The 19,042-nt window shown below is 37.7% G+C and overlaps 1 protein-coding gene across 2 annotated transcripts in view; it reads left to right on the forward strand.

Annotated features, from left to right (window-relative positions):
• Positions 1-19,042, forward strand: part of KIF13B (kinesin family member 13B) — a 170,497-nt gene that overhangs the window by 71,754 nt on the left and 79,701 nt on the right. For both annotated transcript variants that reach the window (XM_074338346.1, XM_074338347.1), the window contains exons 11-16: positions 35-247; positions 1,604-1,714; positions 6,077-6,211; positions 13,911-14,041; positions 17,334-17,420; positions 18,838-19,022. In XM_074338346.1, the coding sequence (XP_074194447.1) occupies positions 35-247; positions 1,604-1,714; positions 6,077-6,211; positions 13,911-14,041; positions 17,334-17,420; positions 18,838-19,022 (862 nt within the window). The remainder of the gene's footprint in view (positions 1-34; positions 248-1,603; positions 1,715-6,076; positions 6,212-13,910; positions 14,042-17,333; positions 17,421-18,837; positions 19,023-19,042) is intronic.

Raw genomic sequence — 19,042 nt, forward strand, 5'->3', positions numbered from 1 at the left:
TTTACATTTCTGCTCAATTTCTCTTCTCCTCTAGGACAGTCTCGGGGGTAACAGTAAGACGGCCATGGTGGCTACTGTGAGTCCGGCCGCTGATAACTATGACGAGACGCTTTCCACGCTGCGGTACGCAGATCGCGCCAAGAACATTGTGAACCACGCCGTGGTCAATGAGGATCCCAATGCGCGAATTATCCGGGATCTCCGGGAAGAAGTGGAAAAACTCCGAGACCAGCTAACCAAAGCAGAGGTACAGGCAAAGCACAGAGTCTGTTTATGGGCCGAGGAAAATGTGGTAACTCTAGAACTTGAATTTTCTTCCCCTCAGCCAGAAGTGATGAGCACTCCACTCAGAATTTTTGAATTTCCCATAGGAAGAGAAATTTGAGATGAGTAATAAAGGGAGATAGAATGTCGTAGTTGAAATATAGAGCGTTTTGACAGGTATTTATGTATTGAATAAGAGGAGAGGATAAAGGGCATTGAGAGAATATTTCTTTCCACAGTGTAGGCAGCAGACGAGAGAAGAGGTATAATAGAACAAGGGAGAGGAAAAGAGAGAGGCTTGAAACAGAATGTGTGTAATTTAATTTTAGTGCAGAAAATGGTGGAGGGTGGGTATAGACTGATTGGCGGAGGAATCAAACAGGTTTTTGTTGTATCATTTGTTCACTGGCTGAAGTCAGAATGCAAATCTTAAGGTCTGTCACACCATAATAATCTATTTTTTCCATGATGTGGGTTAATTATGTTTGTAGGAAAAATATTTTATAACCGAAGTACCCACCTATTTAGTGGTACTCTATTTCCACTGTTCTTGAACATTTTATAATGTATGATATTTCTGTTCCATTACTGACTTGAAACCTGCACAGTTCTAACCTACAGCTGAATGTTCATCCTCTTGTTAAAAGAGGAATAAAATATCAGATTTGGGATCCCTGCTTTAATTAGCATTTCTGTTCCTACAGTTTTCCCGCACTGTGGGACTCTTTCCTGGGGATGGAACCATAGCCCTCTTTGTCAGAACATGTTTTCTGGTAGCAAATGGGTAAAACACATGGTCAAAACTGTTGCCTTGATCGTATTTTTACCATTTGAATCTTACCCTATTTGTATAGGAATAATTTTACAATTCATCAAGATTCTTTGAAATTTTGTTTCTGTGTTCCTGTTGTTAACACCATCCAGTTTGCAACATGTGCACCTTTAGTCCGTATGCCCTTGAATAAATAAAGACATCGATAATCATCAATAAAGACTTGCATGAATCATGTGGAGGAATCTAGACATATGACCTCCTGGGGTTTTAAAAATAAGCCCTTGATAGTTTGAACTATCTTTACAATAACAATAGGTTGGGGGAAAAGGAAAAAGTGACGTTTTCCATTCAAACCCATGTTAGATGACTGGATGAGTTTGTGGGACTCACATAGTCGGATGCTGTGTGTCAGTGACAGTCAGTTATGTCTGAGGTGGATCAGAGACCTCAGCGAGCCTGAGAGCCGAGAGGAGGCAGGTTGTAACTTTTGTCCTCCTGGATTTATCTAATTCTTTTGTCAGGGCATCGTACAGACATTTCATGAATTAAACATTTTGCTTATAGGCAATGAAATCTCCAGAGCTAAAAGACCGGCTGGAAGAGTCAGAGAAGCTAATCCAGGAAATGACTGTGACCTGGGAGGAGAAATTAAGGAAGACTGAGGAGGTTGCTCAGGTTGGTGCTTCCTGATGAAGGCGAGAAACCTCGGGGCGGTCCCTGCAGTGGGACTAACTCATGGTGTTTCTGGTTCCTTGTTTGATTTTCAGCTTCGAAGATGGTAAATCTAGCACCATTAATAACTTGCAGGATAAAATAAGACATAATTAATTGTTAATTATGTTAGAAATAATTTTTTAGGGTTGTGAAAAGTTTTTTTAATGCAATAACTGTTTTGTAGCCTCTGGTTCTGAACACCAAATTCTATTAAGTGCTTTGTAGACCTAAGGAACTTTCCCAAACCACAAAATTATTAGTAGTAGCTATTAGGCTATGAGATTCTTGCTTGCATGTGACAACTCAGTAAAAGTAATACGAAATACCTAAATCTGAGGTAGCCGTCTCTCTCTCATTTTTAGAACACTTAATATAGAGTTTTTAAATCTTACAGTGGGACCATTAGCCTTGGACAGAATACTAAAACGTCCAACTGTCTCCGTAATAAAAGACTTACACAGTGGCTTTCAGCCTCTGTTTTAGAAACATGGTAATGTGGAGTCCAGTACCCCGTCAAGCAGTCTTTTCATGATTGGACAACTCTAATAGTAGCTGGTTAATAGAACTCTTTCATTCTTTCATTTCTGCTCACTGGCCTTAGTTTGTTCTTCCAAAGCTAAGAGAGTAAGTGTCCCACTTGTATGTAGTAACTAATAATAACAATAATATCCAGTATTTATTGGATATACATATGTATTGGGCCCTGTGTTAAACACTTTTAAATACAGTATTTTATTTAATCCTCCAATAGCCCTCTGAGACTATTATTACCCAGGTTTTTAAAGTCACTGATGCCTCTTCCTTTCCTTTTTTAAAGGTAAAAATATCTAGTGTTTTCACCTGTCCCCGATATGAGCAAATATATAGAACTTGCTACTGCTTCTGTCACCCGGTAGATTCCATCTTTAAGTGTGCTTTCCAGAACCAGTCTGTACCTCAGATGTTGTAGCACAGGACTACTGTTATGTAGCATAAAGTGGATGTTATACCGGGGGTGCCAAAAAAATGGATACAAGTGGACACTTTGGTCAACGTGGCTCAAGCAGTAGTTCGCAGTAATCAGAAGTGTCTGGACGCTGAGGGTAACCACTCTGAGCACCTCTTGTAATTGCAGAAGTGAAATGTGACTTATATTCATCTTTTCTTATCAGTATATATTATTATAATTTTAATGCAGTTTTCCTTTCTTGTAAAGTGTATACATTTTTTTGGCATCCTCTGTATTTATATCAGTAAAGAGTAGGATTGAAGTCGATTTTTAAACACTAATTATAGCCAATTTTAAAATTGGTAAGAGTATAACCGCATGTTCCCATCATCACCAGGTTTCATTAAAAACATAGCAGCAATCTTGTCTTATCTGTATCCCCCCACTGGGTTATTTTAAAGCATATCCCCCAAATTACAGAGAAGAGAATACACCAATGTATAAACTTTACTTCTTATAACATATTTCACTTTCTGTTTTTCATAAATTATAAAAACTAGTTGTCCAATTGGGAACTAATTTGTGTGAACTTTTGGAGCTACTCCGAAGGTGAAACATTGACTTTGAAGTGCTCTTGTACTTGGGTTGCTTTGCTGATACAAAGCAGGGGAGGTCTAAGTGAGATCGCAGAGCTAGTGAATCTTATCTTGAGCATCTTTCCTTACCTAACTGTTCTCTCCCTTTCTCACGTGTCCCTTTTGGGGACTGAGCCTGATCTTATCTGACACCTCATTCAGTACCTTATCTCTCCAAGCCCCCAGGCTTCAATGCTGCTGAGCTTTCTTCTTCTCTCTCACTGCACAAGACCTGGTCAGTTGATGGTTGACCTCTTTCCAAAATAGACCAGCGTTTCCCAAAATGTATTTCAGGCAGGAGAGCCAGAAATTGTTAAGAAAGCCTTCTGGGGGAAACAAATGGTTTATGTTCAGGTAACTTTGGGAACATTTGGGTGAACTAAGTTCAATGGATTACTTTTTTGAAGGACTTTTCACATTATTTTTTGGGGTTCCATTCCAAGGCATGCAGGCTCTCCGTAAGGCCTCTAGCTCTGTGGCATTTTCCTCTAGTAGGCCAGCCCCCCACAGACCATCCCTGCTACTGAATTCCTGTGGAAACTATCTGTGCCCTTTTCACCCTTAAGTTATGTAGTAGTTTACTGTTGTTCAATTTTTCATGTATAGTTTTATTAATGACTGTAAGATCCTCAGAAAAAAAGGCTATATCTTTTTGTTTTTAAAGTGTGTGTTCAGTAATATATTCAAGTAAATGAACAGAACTCAAGTTGACTAATTTCTAAGCCCTGTGCCATATCTACAATATCAAATTGTCTCCTTTTTTCGTCTTTTCTAGTCTCATTAAGAAACGCACACTGAAGTGAAATCAAACCCTTGACATAGCTCAGGGTTTGGGAAATATGCCTTTGGGCAAAACCCGGTCTGCCACTTTCTTTTTTTTAAATTAGAATTTATTGGGGTGACAATGGTTAGTAACATTATATAGGTTTCAAGTGCACAATTCTGTAATACAGCATCTATATATCACATTGTGTATTCACCACCCAGAGTCAGCTATCATCAACAAAACAAATGATAACAAGTGTTAAAGAGGTGGTCTGCCCCTTTCAATTTTTTTGTTGTTTCCAAGGTGAGAATTAATAGTCAGAATACAAGTGTAAGTAGAAGAAACTGTTGTATTACAAAAGTAGTATTTACTTATAGAAAATATAGAAAGATTATTACAAAGAAAATTTATATTAACTGGGATCCAATCATCCAGAAAAAACTACTGTTTATATCTTTGTGCTTTCTTCCAGGTTTTTCCAGTGCACAAATTGATATACTATAGTCTTTTTTCATTTAATAGTACTTCATGAGCTAGTTTACAAACAAACAAACAAAAAACATTTTTATAGAGAAATGTGTCTTCTTGTTATTGGAGTAATTACCTATCAACATTCCTATGTAAAAGAGCCTTGCCTCAGAAAGGACTACACAAGCTACATCAGAATTGCTTTCCTCATTTTAGGAACATGGTTCTGTATTAAGGATAATCATTTCTTAGAACTGAATGCTTGAAAACTCTAATGTGTATTGTTAAAATACTCAAAACTTCTGAAAGAACCCAATAGTGTTTTTTGTTAGAAGAAAGACTTGATTCAAATACCCAGAACCAAAATGTCCCCTTCCTCACTTTTATAATAGGATACCTCTAGGTTAGATGTATTGACCGAGTTGCAGTGGCCATATAAATTAGGGTGCTATCCTAGAAATAGCAAAATTCTGAGGCTGTAATTTAATTATACTGCTCATTTACTGTGTGGCCCTAGTTAAATGACTCAGCGTGTCTTGTCTTTCAGAATCAAAGGTCTTTGGTGTCTGTAACTCATTCCTACATGCTGTTTGTACATAGTCAGACACCCTGTTCTGTCCCAGTCCATATACCTTAATCACAGAGCGTCGGTTGCAGGGTTCCCATGTATCCCCCTATATGCATGCGTTCATACATGGTGTGCATTCAGAGCTAGTAGGCACACAAAAAGAGAGGTTCATATCCTTATGAAAATAGTACTTGAATGCATATGCAAGTTTTATTTTGATGAATTTATAAGACCAACATTTTGAGTGCTCACTGTGTCGTATGCATTGTGCTAAGTGCCAGGAGTACACAGTGGATAGAGAGGGTCCATTTCTTCATAGAGAGAAGGGCAAGTAAACAGTTACCAAGTGTGAGAACAAGTTTGCTCCAATAGAAAAAAACAGGAGTAAAATCTTGAACAGGAGAGCAGTCTTGACACTTTGAGCGACCTGGAAGATGTTTCATGTAACTGCAGTACAGTCTCAGGGGCAGGAGCGACAAGATGTGGCAATAGGGAGCAAGTGGGCCAGATTGAAGGGCCCTGAGAACTTTGTTGAGGGAGTGGGACCTTAATGCAGGCTGGGGAGTCACTGAGGAGATCAAGCAGAAGAGTGTACTGAAAACTTGGCTTTTTAGAAACATCACAGTTGAGTAAAACACACTTTCATTTCCTCATACATACAGAATTAAATGAAAAAGATGAATTGAAGATGTTAGATATTTTTAAGAGTGAAAATTGAGAAGTCGATAATATACTTGCTTGCTATTTGTAATGGCTTTATTTTTAAAAATAAAAAAGTTTTAATTAGAATAAAATTATATAGTTTGGAAAGAGAAAAAAATGCAACAATCTGTAATACCATGTCCTAAGCTAACATATTTGAATTATAAAGTTATTCAATAATTATTCTAATGTAAGACCTTTTGTATCTCACTGCTTCAATAGCTGTGGAATGAATACTTCTTTAATACATTTACAGGAGCGACAGAAACAACTTGAGAGTCTCGGAATATCCCTTCAATCTTCTGGAATTAAAGTTGGGGATGACAAATGTTTCCTTGTTAATCTGAATGCTGATCCTGCTCTCAATGAACTTCTGGTTTACTATTTAAAGGTAAAGTATCAGGCTTTGCTACTATTTCCTGCCATGAAATAGAACTGTGTTTCACAACATTGTTTTAAAACTTAGAGAACCACTCTTACTCAAAAATAATGAATTAGCAAATTGTTTTTATTTGAATAAGCTGTAGTGTAGAAACATCTTGGGTTTCTGAAATAGTTTCCCTTTTTAAGTTTTTGGGTGATGTCATTCAACCTAGTGATATAAAAAGTGATATTCTGATATTATTTCTAACAAATTAAGTAGCTTAGCTACTATTATTTAATAGTAACTAGTAGGAAGTTAAGTAGACAACTTTAAAGCTTAAAAAATGACTTTTAAAACTAAATGATTCACTAGTTGATGAAAGCTTTTGTGGTTTATATGAAGCATGCCTTTTTGTGAGTGGTTTGTCAGCGTATGTGGAGTTAAGTAGTTAACTTTAAAGCTTAAAGAATATTAGAATAGGACTTAAATATTCTGCCTTTTTTTACTCATTAGTAGACTAAAGCTTTTGTGGTTTGTATGAAACACACCTTTTTGTGAGTGGTTTGTTAGCTTACAAGAAGAGTTATGTTCCTAGGACCACTTGATATGAAATTTGTGTTTCCACTAACTCTTAGGAAAATTAAAAAGTTTGGATTATCAACTTATAAAAAAAGAGAGAGTAAGTTACGTAGAGACTGAGAATGTCAGAGTATGGAACAGAAAGAAAAGAAATACTGACAGACATTGAGCTCTATAAACTGCAGGACCTACCAGGAAGACAGGAGACAACTTGATGAATCCTAAGACACGACATAAATTACGAGGAGCTCCCCGAACTTGTTTTTATCAAGCCCAGAGCATAAATGAATTATATAATGGACTATATGACCCTAACAGGAAGTTAGTAAATATTAGGAGGACATCCCCCCCCCCATAGGAACTATATGTGTGGGTTTTACTAAGGCGACTAGGAAAGTAAAGATAATGAGCTGGGAAAATTGGAAGCTGCTGTAAAATTAGAGAATTGTGTGGTTTCATTTCCAAAGAGACTAAAGAATTCATGGTGCATTGGCTAGTTGCCCAGTTTTTATCAAAAATATCCCAGGATAATTGCTTGGTGTAATTTTGAATACCACGTTTTATTACACTGTGCATTAAATCGTGTCTTTGATACATACAGTCATGTGTGTGCTCGCAGGTATTGTGGTGTAATGGGAGGAACGCTGGAGTGCGAGGGGGATGGCCTGTGTTTCTGGTCCAGTACCACTACTTCACAGATGTCTGATCTCAAGTCCTTTGCCCTCTCCCGGCTACAGATGCTTCTTCTATAAATGGAAGTTTTCTCTGTCTGGCTACCTCATGGGGTTCCTGTGAGGAGTAAGTGAGATTGGATGTAAAGAAACACTATGTAAACAGAAGCAGTGTACATATATAAAATATTTCACATACCATTTTCACATTTGATACTCTCTGTGGTACCTTATGTATCTGACCCTTGTCTTACACATCACTTACTGTGCTTCTAAACAGTGTTGGCAGCATGTGGTAGAATTTGAGCCATAGATATTCACACGTGTTAGGAGAGATGCAGTATTACAATAGGACATCAATAGTCTGCCCTTTTTATTTCTCCGAACTATGAATTGTTTTTCTTTCTGATGTGGCGAATTTCAAATTGGAACACACAAACACACACACCCAACAAGAAAAAACCTGATTTATATCTGTTCCTTAACTAAAAAGTTAAACAAAGAAACTATTTAAAGACTTTTGGAGAGTAGTCAAAATATTTCTGGTCGTCTTGTGTGGAGGTGTTGGGATTCTGTTTCAGACTGTGTGGTCAGCCCTGTTCTGGCAGAATTGGAGACAGTGTTGATTTCTTCACTGCCCAAGCTAACCCCATGACAAGAGTATTCATGACCAAGCACGTTCAAAAGGATGCTGAGCTCAGTCCAAGAACAGTTTTTGCTTCAGTAAAGTGACACCATGATGTGGGATAGAGGAATTTGGAGGCCGAGCGTTTTTCTTTTTTTCATTTCTTTGCTTTCAAATTCTCCAGTCAATTTAGATGCTGGGCAGATGACTTCACATCTCTGGATGACCTTTGACATCCCATCTGTAAAACGAGGGCACTGGATTAAGATCTCTCTAACATTCTTTCTACTCCCAATTTATATAGTTCTCTTCCAGAAAAGAATCCTCCATATATGTGTTCTGTCTAGAACTGACAGAGGCAAGGTACGGTGGCTAAACCATAAACAGAACGTAACTCCAAGGTAATTCTGCATCTAATTTGCATGTATCAGGAGTCCTTTGTTTGTACGGGTCCATATACACAAATTCCAGTTACCACAATTTCATAAATAATGTTGACACTGCCGCCACTCATGAGATGCTAGATGCTCAGCCAGAGGAGCGTAGTAAAGGTGAACGTACTGATGTAAATAGTGCAAGTGGTTGTGACGATAAGAATAAAGGTGTTTCAAGGGAGTGATAACCAGAAAACACTCAGATAAGGAACTCACCGGTATATTTTGCAACAGTGAAGGCACAGAGGATAAAATGATAGAAGCTTAGAAAGGAGTGTGACAGTTTGCCAAGTCATGGAAAAATATGCTCCCTTTGTATTGTAAGTTACGTATTGAGAAGAACGCAGCAAGTACTGTTCAGACAACTCTGGATAAGCTTTTTGTAAAGAAATAAAATGTTTTACTTCTCAGTGTTTCTACTTTTAAAATTATAGCATACTAAATAAATACTAGTTTTACTATTCTTTCATTTCCCTGTACATTATAACAATAAGGGAATTTGTAATGTTTTTACAGACATTTTTAAAAGTCACAGAATAATTGCAATTTTCCCCATTGATTATTATTAAGCTCTCCTTGCACAATTGTTTTTATGCTTCCGCACACTCGTGCAAAGTGAGGTCTGCCTGGAGTTCTGAGGTAAACTTGGAGATTTATTCCTACATGAGCCTAGCTTCTAGAGTGAAGAGCCTAAAAACATTATGGCAGTAATATACTGTTTTTTCTAAAAGTTTTTTATAAATATATTAGAAAAACAAGGGGGGGATTAGCACCCAAATTCCAACACCCAGAGATGACCACAGTTAATATTTAATAATTTCATCTGTATCCTCTGGATCGATTGCTATGTGTATGTGTATACATTTATACTGATACATATTTTTTAACTATAGAAATGCGATCGTAGTATGATTGATGCTAATCACACCCCTAAAATATCCACCAAACCTTTCAGGAGAGCTGTTTGGCTTATGTGGTTGTGGATCTACTCTTTCCACAAGTCAGCTATTTTTTAAAATAATTAAACAATGTTTGCAGTTACAGTTGACATAAAATATTAGTTTTAGGTGTACAACATGGTGATGAGACATTTATATAACTTACAAAGTGATCACCTCAATAAGTCTAGTACCCATCTGACACTACACACACAAGTCAGCTATTAATGGCTGGGAAAGCATTGATGATTCTGAAGGATTTGGGGGCAAATTATACATATGCACACTTGGAAAGGATTTGCAGCAGTGATTCAGTAGCAGCTTCAAAGCACAGGGACCCTATAGCATAGCTCCCATTGCAAGTAAACTGCCTGTTGTCTTTGCCAGTATTCACAGTCACCAACTGAGGTGATCAGAATGGCAGGGGCCACCACCATTCTAGACATATGGAGCTGTGGGCGAGGCTTTCAGGAACCCAAGATGAATAAGACACAGTTGTGGCATTTTAGAAGTTCTTGGTTGGCAGCAGTGTGGCTCATCTCATATAGAATTTGAATTTGTAAAAGACAGAAAGATACTTTTCTTTCCTTCTTCACCTCCAGTCCAGAAAAGCTGTCTTCAGAGTCTTGGTTCTTTAAGCCAGGGTAACTTCTTTTTTTAAAGATTTTGCTTTGCTTTTTTTTTCTTTTTAAATTTTCTCTCTCTCTCTCTCTCTCTCTCTCTCTCTCTCTCTCATTGGGGAACAGTGTGTTTCTTCAGGACCCATCAGCTCCAAGTTGTTGTCTTTCAATCTAGTTGTGGAGGGATCAGCTCAGCTCCAAGTCCAGTTGCCCATTTCAATCTTTAGTTGCAGGGAGCGCAGCCCACCATTCCATGTGGGAATTGAACTGGCAACCCTGTTGTTCAGAGCTTTTGCTCTAACCAACTGAGCCATGCCCGCCAGGCTGACTTCTTTGTTAAGAATTTTGACTATTTACATATGTAAAGAGTAACAAATACTTTTCTTCTTGTTGCCCCAAGCACTTATTTACCTTTCCCTTCAGAAATACTGAGAAAGCTGAGGGATCGCACAGGCTGTACTGATATGCTACTTTTCTTGCTTGCAGGATAGGAAAAGGCACCCTGTGAAATATGTCACTAACGCATATGTCCTGTCTTTCCCTCCTTTTAGGATTTGGCTAATCAAAGACAGATTCTCAAAAGAGCCACATAGATAGTTGATTCATAAAGGAAGCAAGGTTAAGTAAATTTATAGAATAGTTACTGTGTTTCCCCAAAAATAAGACCTAGCTGGACCATGAGCTCTAATGCATCTTTTGGAGCAATAATTAATATAAGACCGGGTCTTATATAATATAATATAACATAACATAACATAACATAACATAACATAACATAACATAACACCGAGTTTTATATTAATTTTTACTCCAAAAGAGGCATTAGAGCTGATGGTCCGGCTAGGTCTTATTTTTGGAGAAACAACGGTAACTGATCATCTCTGGTGAAATTAAATTTAAATGGATGAAGAAAGGTTAAAAAGCCATTCCTATCCTTTGATTATTTCTAAATTTTTAAATGTAGTACTTTGTATTTGCTAAAGTTTTCCCTAAAACTAGTGTTTTTTGTCATTATGCCCATGTATGACATATAGACTAAAAAGCTATCCTGATGAACCTTTATCTTATTTTGATTACTTTGTACTGTCACAGCATTTAGTTACTGATTAGATAAAACTTCTATACCAAGCTATGATATTTATTTTTTTCTCATCACTGTTTTTATTGCAGTATTTAGAACACTATAGGAAGAACTTATCAAAACCTTATTGTTTAACTTGTTTAAGCATCAGACAGTAAAGTTTTGGCAGAGTTGAGCTTTTAGAACTCAGTATTTGAGATTCCAGTGAATCTTTATCCAAATCAGAATAGATTACAAGGTCAAATGAGAGATTTAGTTGTCATTTATAGTATATGCTCCATAATTGGGACCTTGTCTGTCTTTTATCTCTAGTGGTTCATCGCCCAGCTCAAAATAGGTGCTCCATACTTGTTGAAAAAATGAAAATTTTCTTGTAGACTTTGGAGTAGATCATTGCATGTTTGAGTTAGTGTCTTGTCTCTGATAATGTTTAAAACAACATTTGTGCAATAGATAGTATCAATGGAATAGCCAAACCTGTAGGGAATTTTTAGGAGTTTATTTGAGCCAAACTGACGACATGCCAGGAAGCAAGATCTCAACCGAATGACAGTTTTGCAGTTTCTTTTATACATTTGAAATTAAGTAAAGAAGATTACATGAAGGTGGGAGAAAGCAAGATACAGGATAGTTAACAAAATTACATGTTCCCTTGAGGGTGGTTACGCCTCAAGGGGTCTGAAAAAGAGGGTTACTCTGGTATTTCAAAGGTGTGTTAACTTAGATATACAAGAACAATGGACAGGGCTGGCTTAATGCAAACATAAACCTTTGCTAGGCCTGGGGCATGACTACCTACCATGACCCGCCCAGTTAGGAATTTTATGATCAGATCACCCTGTGAGGTTACTTTTGGTCAGATTTATCACGGAGCTTCTTTTTCATCCACAACAGTAAATTGGGGTACTAAGTGGAATCAGGGTTCAGAGGTGGGAGAAGTCAGTGTTGCCTAATAGTGAAAGCTTCAAGTAGAAGATGAGGTTAGAAGTAGTTGCTGAAAGATATTTTGTATTTCGAGGAAGAGAAGATAGAGCATTTCAGGCAAAGAGAACAAGAGCAGGGCAAAGACTGGGAATGAACCTGTGTGCGGTGTTGGACCGTGATACTAGGAGTTGGTTCTACACTCAAACTCCAATCTAGGTTGTAGCTCAAGGCTTTTCTCCACCTTCACCCCCAGGACAAAAAAGATTCCAAAGGCACAGTTAGTATTCCAGCTACAATTTCTCTTAGGACCAGGAAAGGGGTTACAGTAGAAATGGCCTAAGGCCAAGTGCTTTGGGGATTGTTTTCTTCTTTTTTAAGTGATCTTGGGCCCTTTTTCTCTTCGGATTATTTTTTTTCCTTTTGGAACTTCTCTTTCCTTGGGTGTGGTAAGACTGGGGAGGAAGAACCAAGGTGGGAAATAGAGATGGGCATGGAATAGATTCTTGAGACCTGCTACAGAACATCCCAAAGCATTATTTGTAGGACTTGTTCTCCAGGTTAGGAAAGTATGCGATTGGCTGGGATGCCTCAGCTAACAGTGAGCAGTAGACATTTGCCTGGAATGTCCTTTGTATTAAACAGGATCGAACAGAGTACCATGGGACAGTTCTGGATCCCAGCTCTTTGTTTCCTTGGAAACACCACTGCAGTATATTTGACAGAAGAAACCCCCAGAAAAGGGGAAACAAAAATACTAGAGGGGAAGAGGCCTTTTTATGAGATTGATAGCCTTAAAGAGGTGGGAAGAATTGGAACCCAGAATATAATTAGAAGGCTCATCAGCAAAGAAAAGGAAACAATCATCTTCCGTTGTGTCTGAAGGGAATGCTAAAAGAAATGATGGTTCATTTATTTTCCTTTCATATTTGTGGAATGCCTTCATGTGCCAGGCCTGTGTTAAGTGCTTGGATTATAGTGAGGAGCAGGTCAGGCTGTTCTCTGCTCTCGTGGAGTTTCCATGCCAGCTGTGGAGATGACTGTAAACCCACGAGCAATTAGTACTGTGTAAGGAATTCAAATATGAGAGTGATGGTCTGGCTGTTTCTGGTTGTCAGTTCAGGATGTACCTCTCTGAGGATGTGCCCTTAAAAGCTATGGCCTAGGGACACACCCAGATCATGTCAACATATAATCATGGATGGGCAGTCAGATGTTGAAACTTATAAGAAGGAGCTTGATTTTTATGTCCATTTGTTCAGTTACCTGCCAAAAAGTGAGGCTGGTGACTGGGGCTAAGAGAGTTGAGAAATTAGGGTTTATAGTAAAAGAACACATCTACCACATCTTTTATGAAGATGAGGGAGACCATGTGGTTCATAAAATAATATTAGTCTTTTCAAACTCCTTATATTTGAATAGCATTTTATCCTCATAGTTAACTCATCTTGATTGAGACCAGGTAAGTGACATACAACTTAAGTAACTAATTTTTAGACCAATACTTTTGGTACATCATTGTACATCATTTGGTACGTGGGTCATACTCTGAGAGTGGTATTGAATATTTGGAATCAAAATTGCAATGGAAAATAATGAATATAGTATAGACATTAATATGAAACTGCAGTTTTTGGTTTAAAAGATATAACTCAACTCAGTGCATTATTCTTTATACGGAAATAAAACTTATAGAATGATTTTCAGAGAAAACCAGAAATTCCCCCTGCTTTTCCATTTACTTTTAAAAATCTCTTAGCTAAGATATGGATCAATAGAAGAGAGCTCAGAGTAGATGATTTCAGTTTCTGTACATGTGAGAGTACAATATTAATCAGTGACTTGATTCTTTTGTAGGAACATACATTGATAGGTTCGGCAAATTCCCAAGATATCCAACTATGTGGAATGGGAATTCTTCCTGAACACTGTATTATAGACATCACGCCAGAAGGCCAGGTTATGCTGACTCCTCAAAAGAACACCAGGTAATGTGCTTTAATTAATATTAATGTCACAATAATTTTTAAGAGGAAGAAATCACACTTAAGAAGAAGAAAGCACAGATGGTACACAGGATATTTGGCCTTTTTTTTAACTTTTTAAGTTCATCTAATGAAGATACCCAGGTAGTTACCAAGTCCTTTAAATTAGCTTTTTAGTATTTCTTAAACCCATCCCTTTGTCTCTATACCTACTGCCTCGGCCTTATTCAAATAAGGCCCTCATCAGATCATGGCTGGAATCCCTAGCCAGTACGTTGGTGGTTTTCCTTGTCCACTCACCAGATAGCCAGGTGGCTTTCTACTATTTTTCATACAAAATCCTTACACCCGTCCTATTTTTACTCCCATTACTCTGCATCTGCCATTCCTGTGGCCAGCTAACTCCTGTTTGACCTTCAAGGTTAAGCTCTGTCATTATCTGCTTTGGGGAATTCCCTGTTTGGTCTAAATTAAGAGCTCCTAATATATATTCCCACTGTACCTTGTGCCTCTTTTTATGTTAACACTTGGTGTTGTCTTCTTCTGGGCTGTTAACCTTTATTATCCCATTGGACTGTGAGCTCCTTTAGGACAAGGACCTTTCTTCATGCTCTATCCTTAGCGTGTCATATAAGACTAGGATGTACGGGCTCAGTAAGTAGTGAATGAATGAAGAGACATACCGTTATTAAATTATGTTTGTCAGTTTGTTTCCTTAAGCTCTAAAGCTGTTATTGCCCTGTTACGTAACTATCTGTAACTGGGATAAGTGATGCTTAACTGACTTACATTGATCTGCCGAATGTTGTTCCATTTCATTATATGATATCAAAAAATCATTAATATCATTGCTGATTTCATGTAATGAGGTCTAACTTGTGAAGTTATCAAGCTCATGGTGAAGTATGTAAGTGAGAAAGGAAAAGAAAAAAAGCAGAAGCTGGCCTGGCACTCTAAGCTAGGCCATGTTAGTCTCCTATTAAATAATCTCACAGAATACAACCTCACACAAGTTACTCTGAGGCTGTGATAAGACAAAGCAGGCCACATAATAATTTTGTTTCAACACAAATACCAAGGTCACTGTGCCACACTGTGCCACACACAAAAGACCAAACACTTTCTTTTGGCTGACATGAGTGACTCCTTCTTTACCGATTACAACTTTATCCTCTTTCTACATCTCCCCTATGTAGGTACGATTTTTTCAAAATACCAGTGATAGAATTACTCCTGTTTTCTGGCAGCATGCGATATATAGAGAACCCTCACTTCCTGAGACCCACTGCCAAGTCATTCCACTCAAGCCCAAACCCGCAATGGTTCATCCCAGCACCCTCTCACTGAGACACCCAGGCTCCTATGGCATGTGCTCTCCTTTTGCAGGAGCAGTAACCCAACTTGTTCAACAGCAGTAATGCTCCTGTCTTTTTGATTGGAAGACACAGACTCTTATTTTCACTTGAAAGCTTAAAATGGACACTTGGCAACAAGTACTGTCAGTTTTCCTCCCAGTGACAGGCGAGTTTTTATTTATATGCAAGAACATGTCTGCCAGAAGACTACTTTGTTTATGTTTTTTGCTCAAGACAGTCATACTTTGGCCTGCATTAACAGTGCTTTTTGTGTACCTCTCAGTTTGTCACCTCATATGTTTAAAAAGTTGGGTACTCAAGGGTCAAGATTTAATACAAGTAATAATTTGTATTGCTTCATTAAGGACATTCACAAACGAAACTTGTCTTTAGATTGTGAATGCATTGCTGTGGATAATTCAGTGATATCTAGTAATGTCTGGGGCGACTGCCTTGATTTGTGCTAAAACACCAGCAGTTTTGCTCATTGCTCACGCAGATGTCAGCAGGGCACGTGAGCGTTATAAAAATAGCCTGACCTTGGGGACCTCACACAGACCACACTTTGAAAACTGTTAGTATGTTCATGTTTCTTATTTACTAATATGGCTTTACTGCTGTAGCTTTTTAAAATAAGCCTATATGGGTGTTAACCTTGACTTAAATTCCTCATTGTATTGAAGGAATTTGTGTCATAAAGGCAAATGTCTGTTAATTTTAGTAGGTCCTCGCTTGTCATAACTATATTTTTTGAGCTCATGCTTTGAATAATCAGACTATAGGAATATAAAGACAAATTAATTTTAGTGTTTAAAAACTCACATAGTAAGTAAAATCTAGATAGAGAATAAGATTTTGTGTGTGTATATATGTATATATACACACACAATAAGTAGTGAATGAAGAGACAGATATATATATATAACTAGCAACGTAAAGCCAGGTAAGTGCTTTAGGAATTTAAAGAAGATACTATAGGCTGGAATGATGAACAGCCTTTTCATAGGAAGTGGAAACCACAGTGGGCTGTGAGAGCTGAGTAAGACTCCAGAGGATGGAGAGAACTGGAACCATAGCCCAACTTATAGGACTGGTATAAACCTGGCTCTGGAGGAAGAGTCAATCATGTGTAGCAGACAGAACATAAACCTTTTTCTTCTTTTGTTTTATTTTGCTGGAGTTGAGAGTTTACTAGAAGAAGGAAAGGAGGACATGAATAGGGCTTCTTTTTGTAGGGCCTGTAATGTCAAGTTAAAGAACTTGACTTTTATCCTATAGCTAAGCAAATGAGTCATTCACCAGGAGAGAGGCATGATGACAGGAATGTCAGTTTTATAGTGTTATGCATAATTTTCTATTTCCTGCCCCTCCAAATTATTCCCTTAATATCCTTCTACCCACCATTTCTTCTGTTGAACTGCATTGTCAAGGTAGGAAGTCAAGTGTCCCTGATAAATCGTACATATATTGATAGGATGTAGACATTTTTCTATGCTCTAGTCAGTTACAGAAGAATTTAGCAGAGGTCTCGTTTCTTATTATTGATACCCATAGATATTTCTAGAGTTTAGTTGGTTGACTGTCTCTTTTTATTCATGAGATTGGACATAACTCAATTTAGTTGTAATGTGTACTGCTACCATCTTTTATTATTGGCTGTAATGGTTCCATATTTACTCCTTAATATGTTATATACAAATTTAGAACTCTGAACAATAGAGTATAATAATCTGTTATATTTAGAACCATAAAGATTTTAGATAGATCAGCAAGAAGTGAATATAAATTATAAACTTCACCAAGGGCACGTTTTATTTGGGGAATTGATTATTTTGTTTTTCCTAGTAACTAAATCTCTACAGTATTGGAAAATTAATGGGGAAAATTAATGGATAAAACATGATGATCATCGTTTACCTGTTTGGCCTCTTCTCCCACAGAACATTTGTAAATGGCTCTTCTGTATCCAGCCCTGTACAGCTTCACCACGGGGACAGGATATTATGGGGAAACAACCACTTCTTCAGGTATGACATTACTCATGGCTCTTAAAGAGGGAGATCACTGAAGATTATACTTTGACATAGAAGAATGTATATTGAAAAGTAACCTTAATTCCATAAAAAATATGCATTGTTTTGTGTACATATTTATTTATTTATTTACTATATGTGTATTTATTTACTACATATGTGTTTTTTCACTATATGGTTTGATCCAGAGGGCCATAGGAACAATACACTCTGGAAAAATACTGAGTTTACATAGTTTTTATTTCTCAGTGGAAGATGATAGTTTTGCCGTCTGGTATAAGAATTCATTAATTTTTTTTTTTTCTGACATACTTACCTTTTTAGTTGTTCATTTTTTTTTTAATTGGAAACGTAGTGCTTTTAGTTTCCTCATCCATAAAATAAGGTTTGCATTTCATTTAGCAACGCTTTTAGCTGCAAGTAATGGCAAACTTGACTGTCGTGGCTCAAATCGATCGTTTATTTCTCTGACAAAACAAGCAAGCTGAAGGAAGATGGTTGTTGGCATTGGCTAAGCCCCTCAAAAACGTCATGGCAGAAGTCTTCCCAGAGCCCCAGCTACCTTCCGCTTACGTCTCATTTGGTAGAATTGGCCTCTTAGCTGACAGGGAGGTTCACAAGGAAAGTATCTGACCCGGGACTGCACACATTGTTTCCCATACAAAAAACAAAATTGATATTGTGTTGGCAAGGAAAGGCAGGCTGCATAGTGTATAAAATTAAAATCCTGGTCTGTTTCTCTTCCTGTCAGTGGTGACTGTGCTTCAGACATAACCTGACTTTTATAATAGCTCATGGAGATCCTTTGCTTGATCTTTTGATTAGTGACGAAAGGGTAGAAGAGTACAAAGTGTGTGGAAAACATTTTCCATTTGTTTTCCTTCTCAAACCAAATCAAGTGTAAATTGCTTGGCTTTGTATTTAAACCCATCATAGTTGGGGTTAAGTTGATCTTTCCAGCGTTATCCCTCACAACGTCTGCCATACAAATTTGTGTATTCTCGTGTTGTGTCAATAATAATTTCTCCAGAGACAATGAGTGTCCATTCCCACATTTTCCCACGCTGTTCCCTTTGCCCTAGTGCCCTGTTTTATCCTGATCCTTTAAGTCTCAGTCAGATGGCTTTCTACTCTACCATCCCTTCCCTAATTCCAGTCTTAAGTGGTCCTCAGCTGTTCTTCAACACCTAGCTTGTAACAGTCACGTGGCCTTGTGTCACACTCTCTGTTGTAATTATTTGCCCATGGGTGTCTGTTTTATTTCTACTACTAGAATATGAACTTCCTGAGTGCAGTAACTGCCTTACACTCACATAGTATTCCCTTGGCATCTAGTAAACGCCAGCATTTAATGAATGATATGAATGAGTGCATATCTTTATTTAAAAAAGAATATCATTTTTTCCCCAAGATTGAATTTGCCTAAAAAGAGAAAGAAAGCAGATCGAGAGGACGAAGAACAAGACACCTCCATGAAGAACGACACCGAGCAGCTGGATGTAGATGGAGACTCCTCGAGTGAGGTGTCCAGTGAAATCAACTTCAGTTATGAATATGCACAGATGGAGGTGACCATGAAGGCTCTGGGCCATAATGGTGAGCAGATCTGTTATGCA

The sequence above is a fragment of the Rhinolophus sinicus genome, linkage group LG07 (assembly GCF_036562045.2).
Source record: "Rhinolophus sinicus isolate RSC01 linkage group LG07, ASM3656204v1, whole genome shotgun sequence".
NCBI lineage: Eukaryota > Metazoa > Chordata > Mammalia > Chiroptera > Rhinolophidae > Rhinolophus > Rhinolophus sinicus.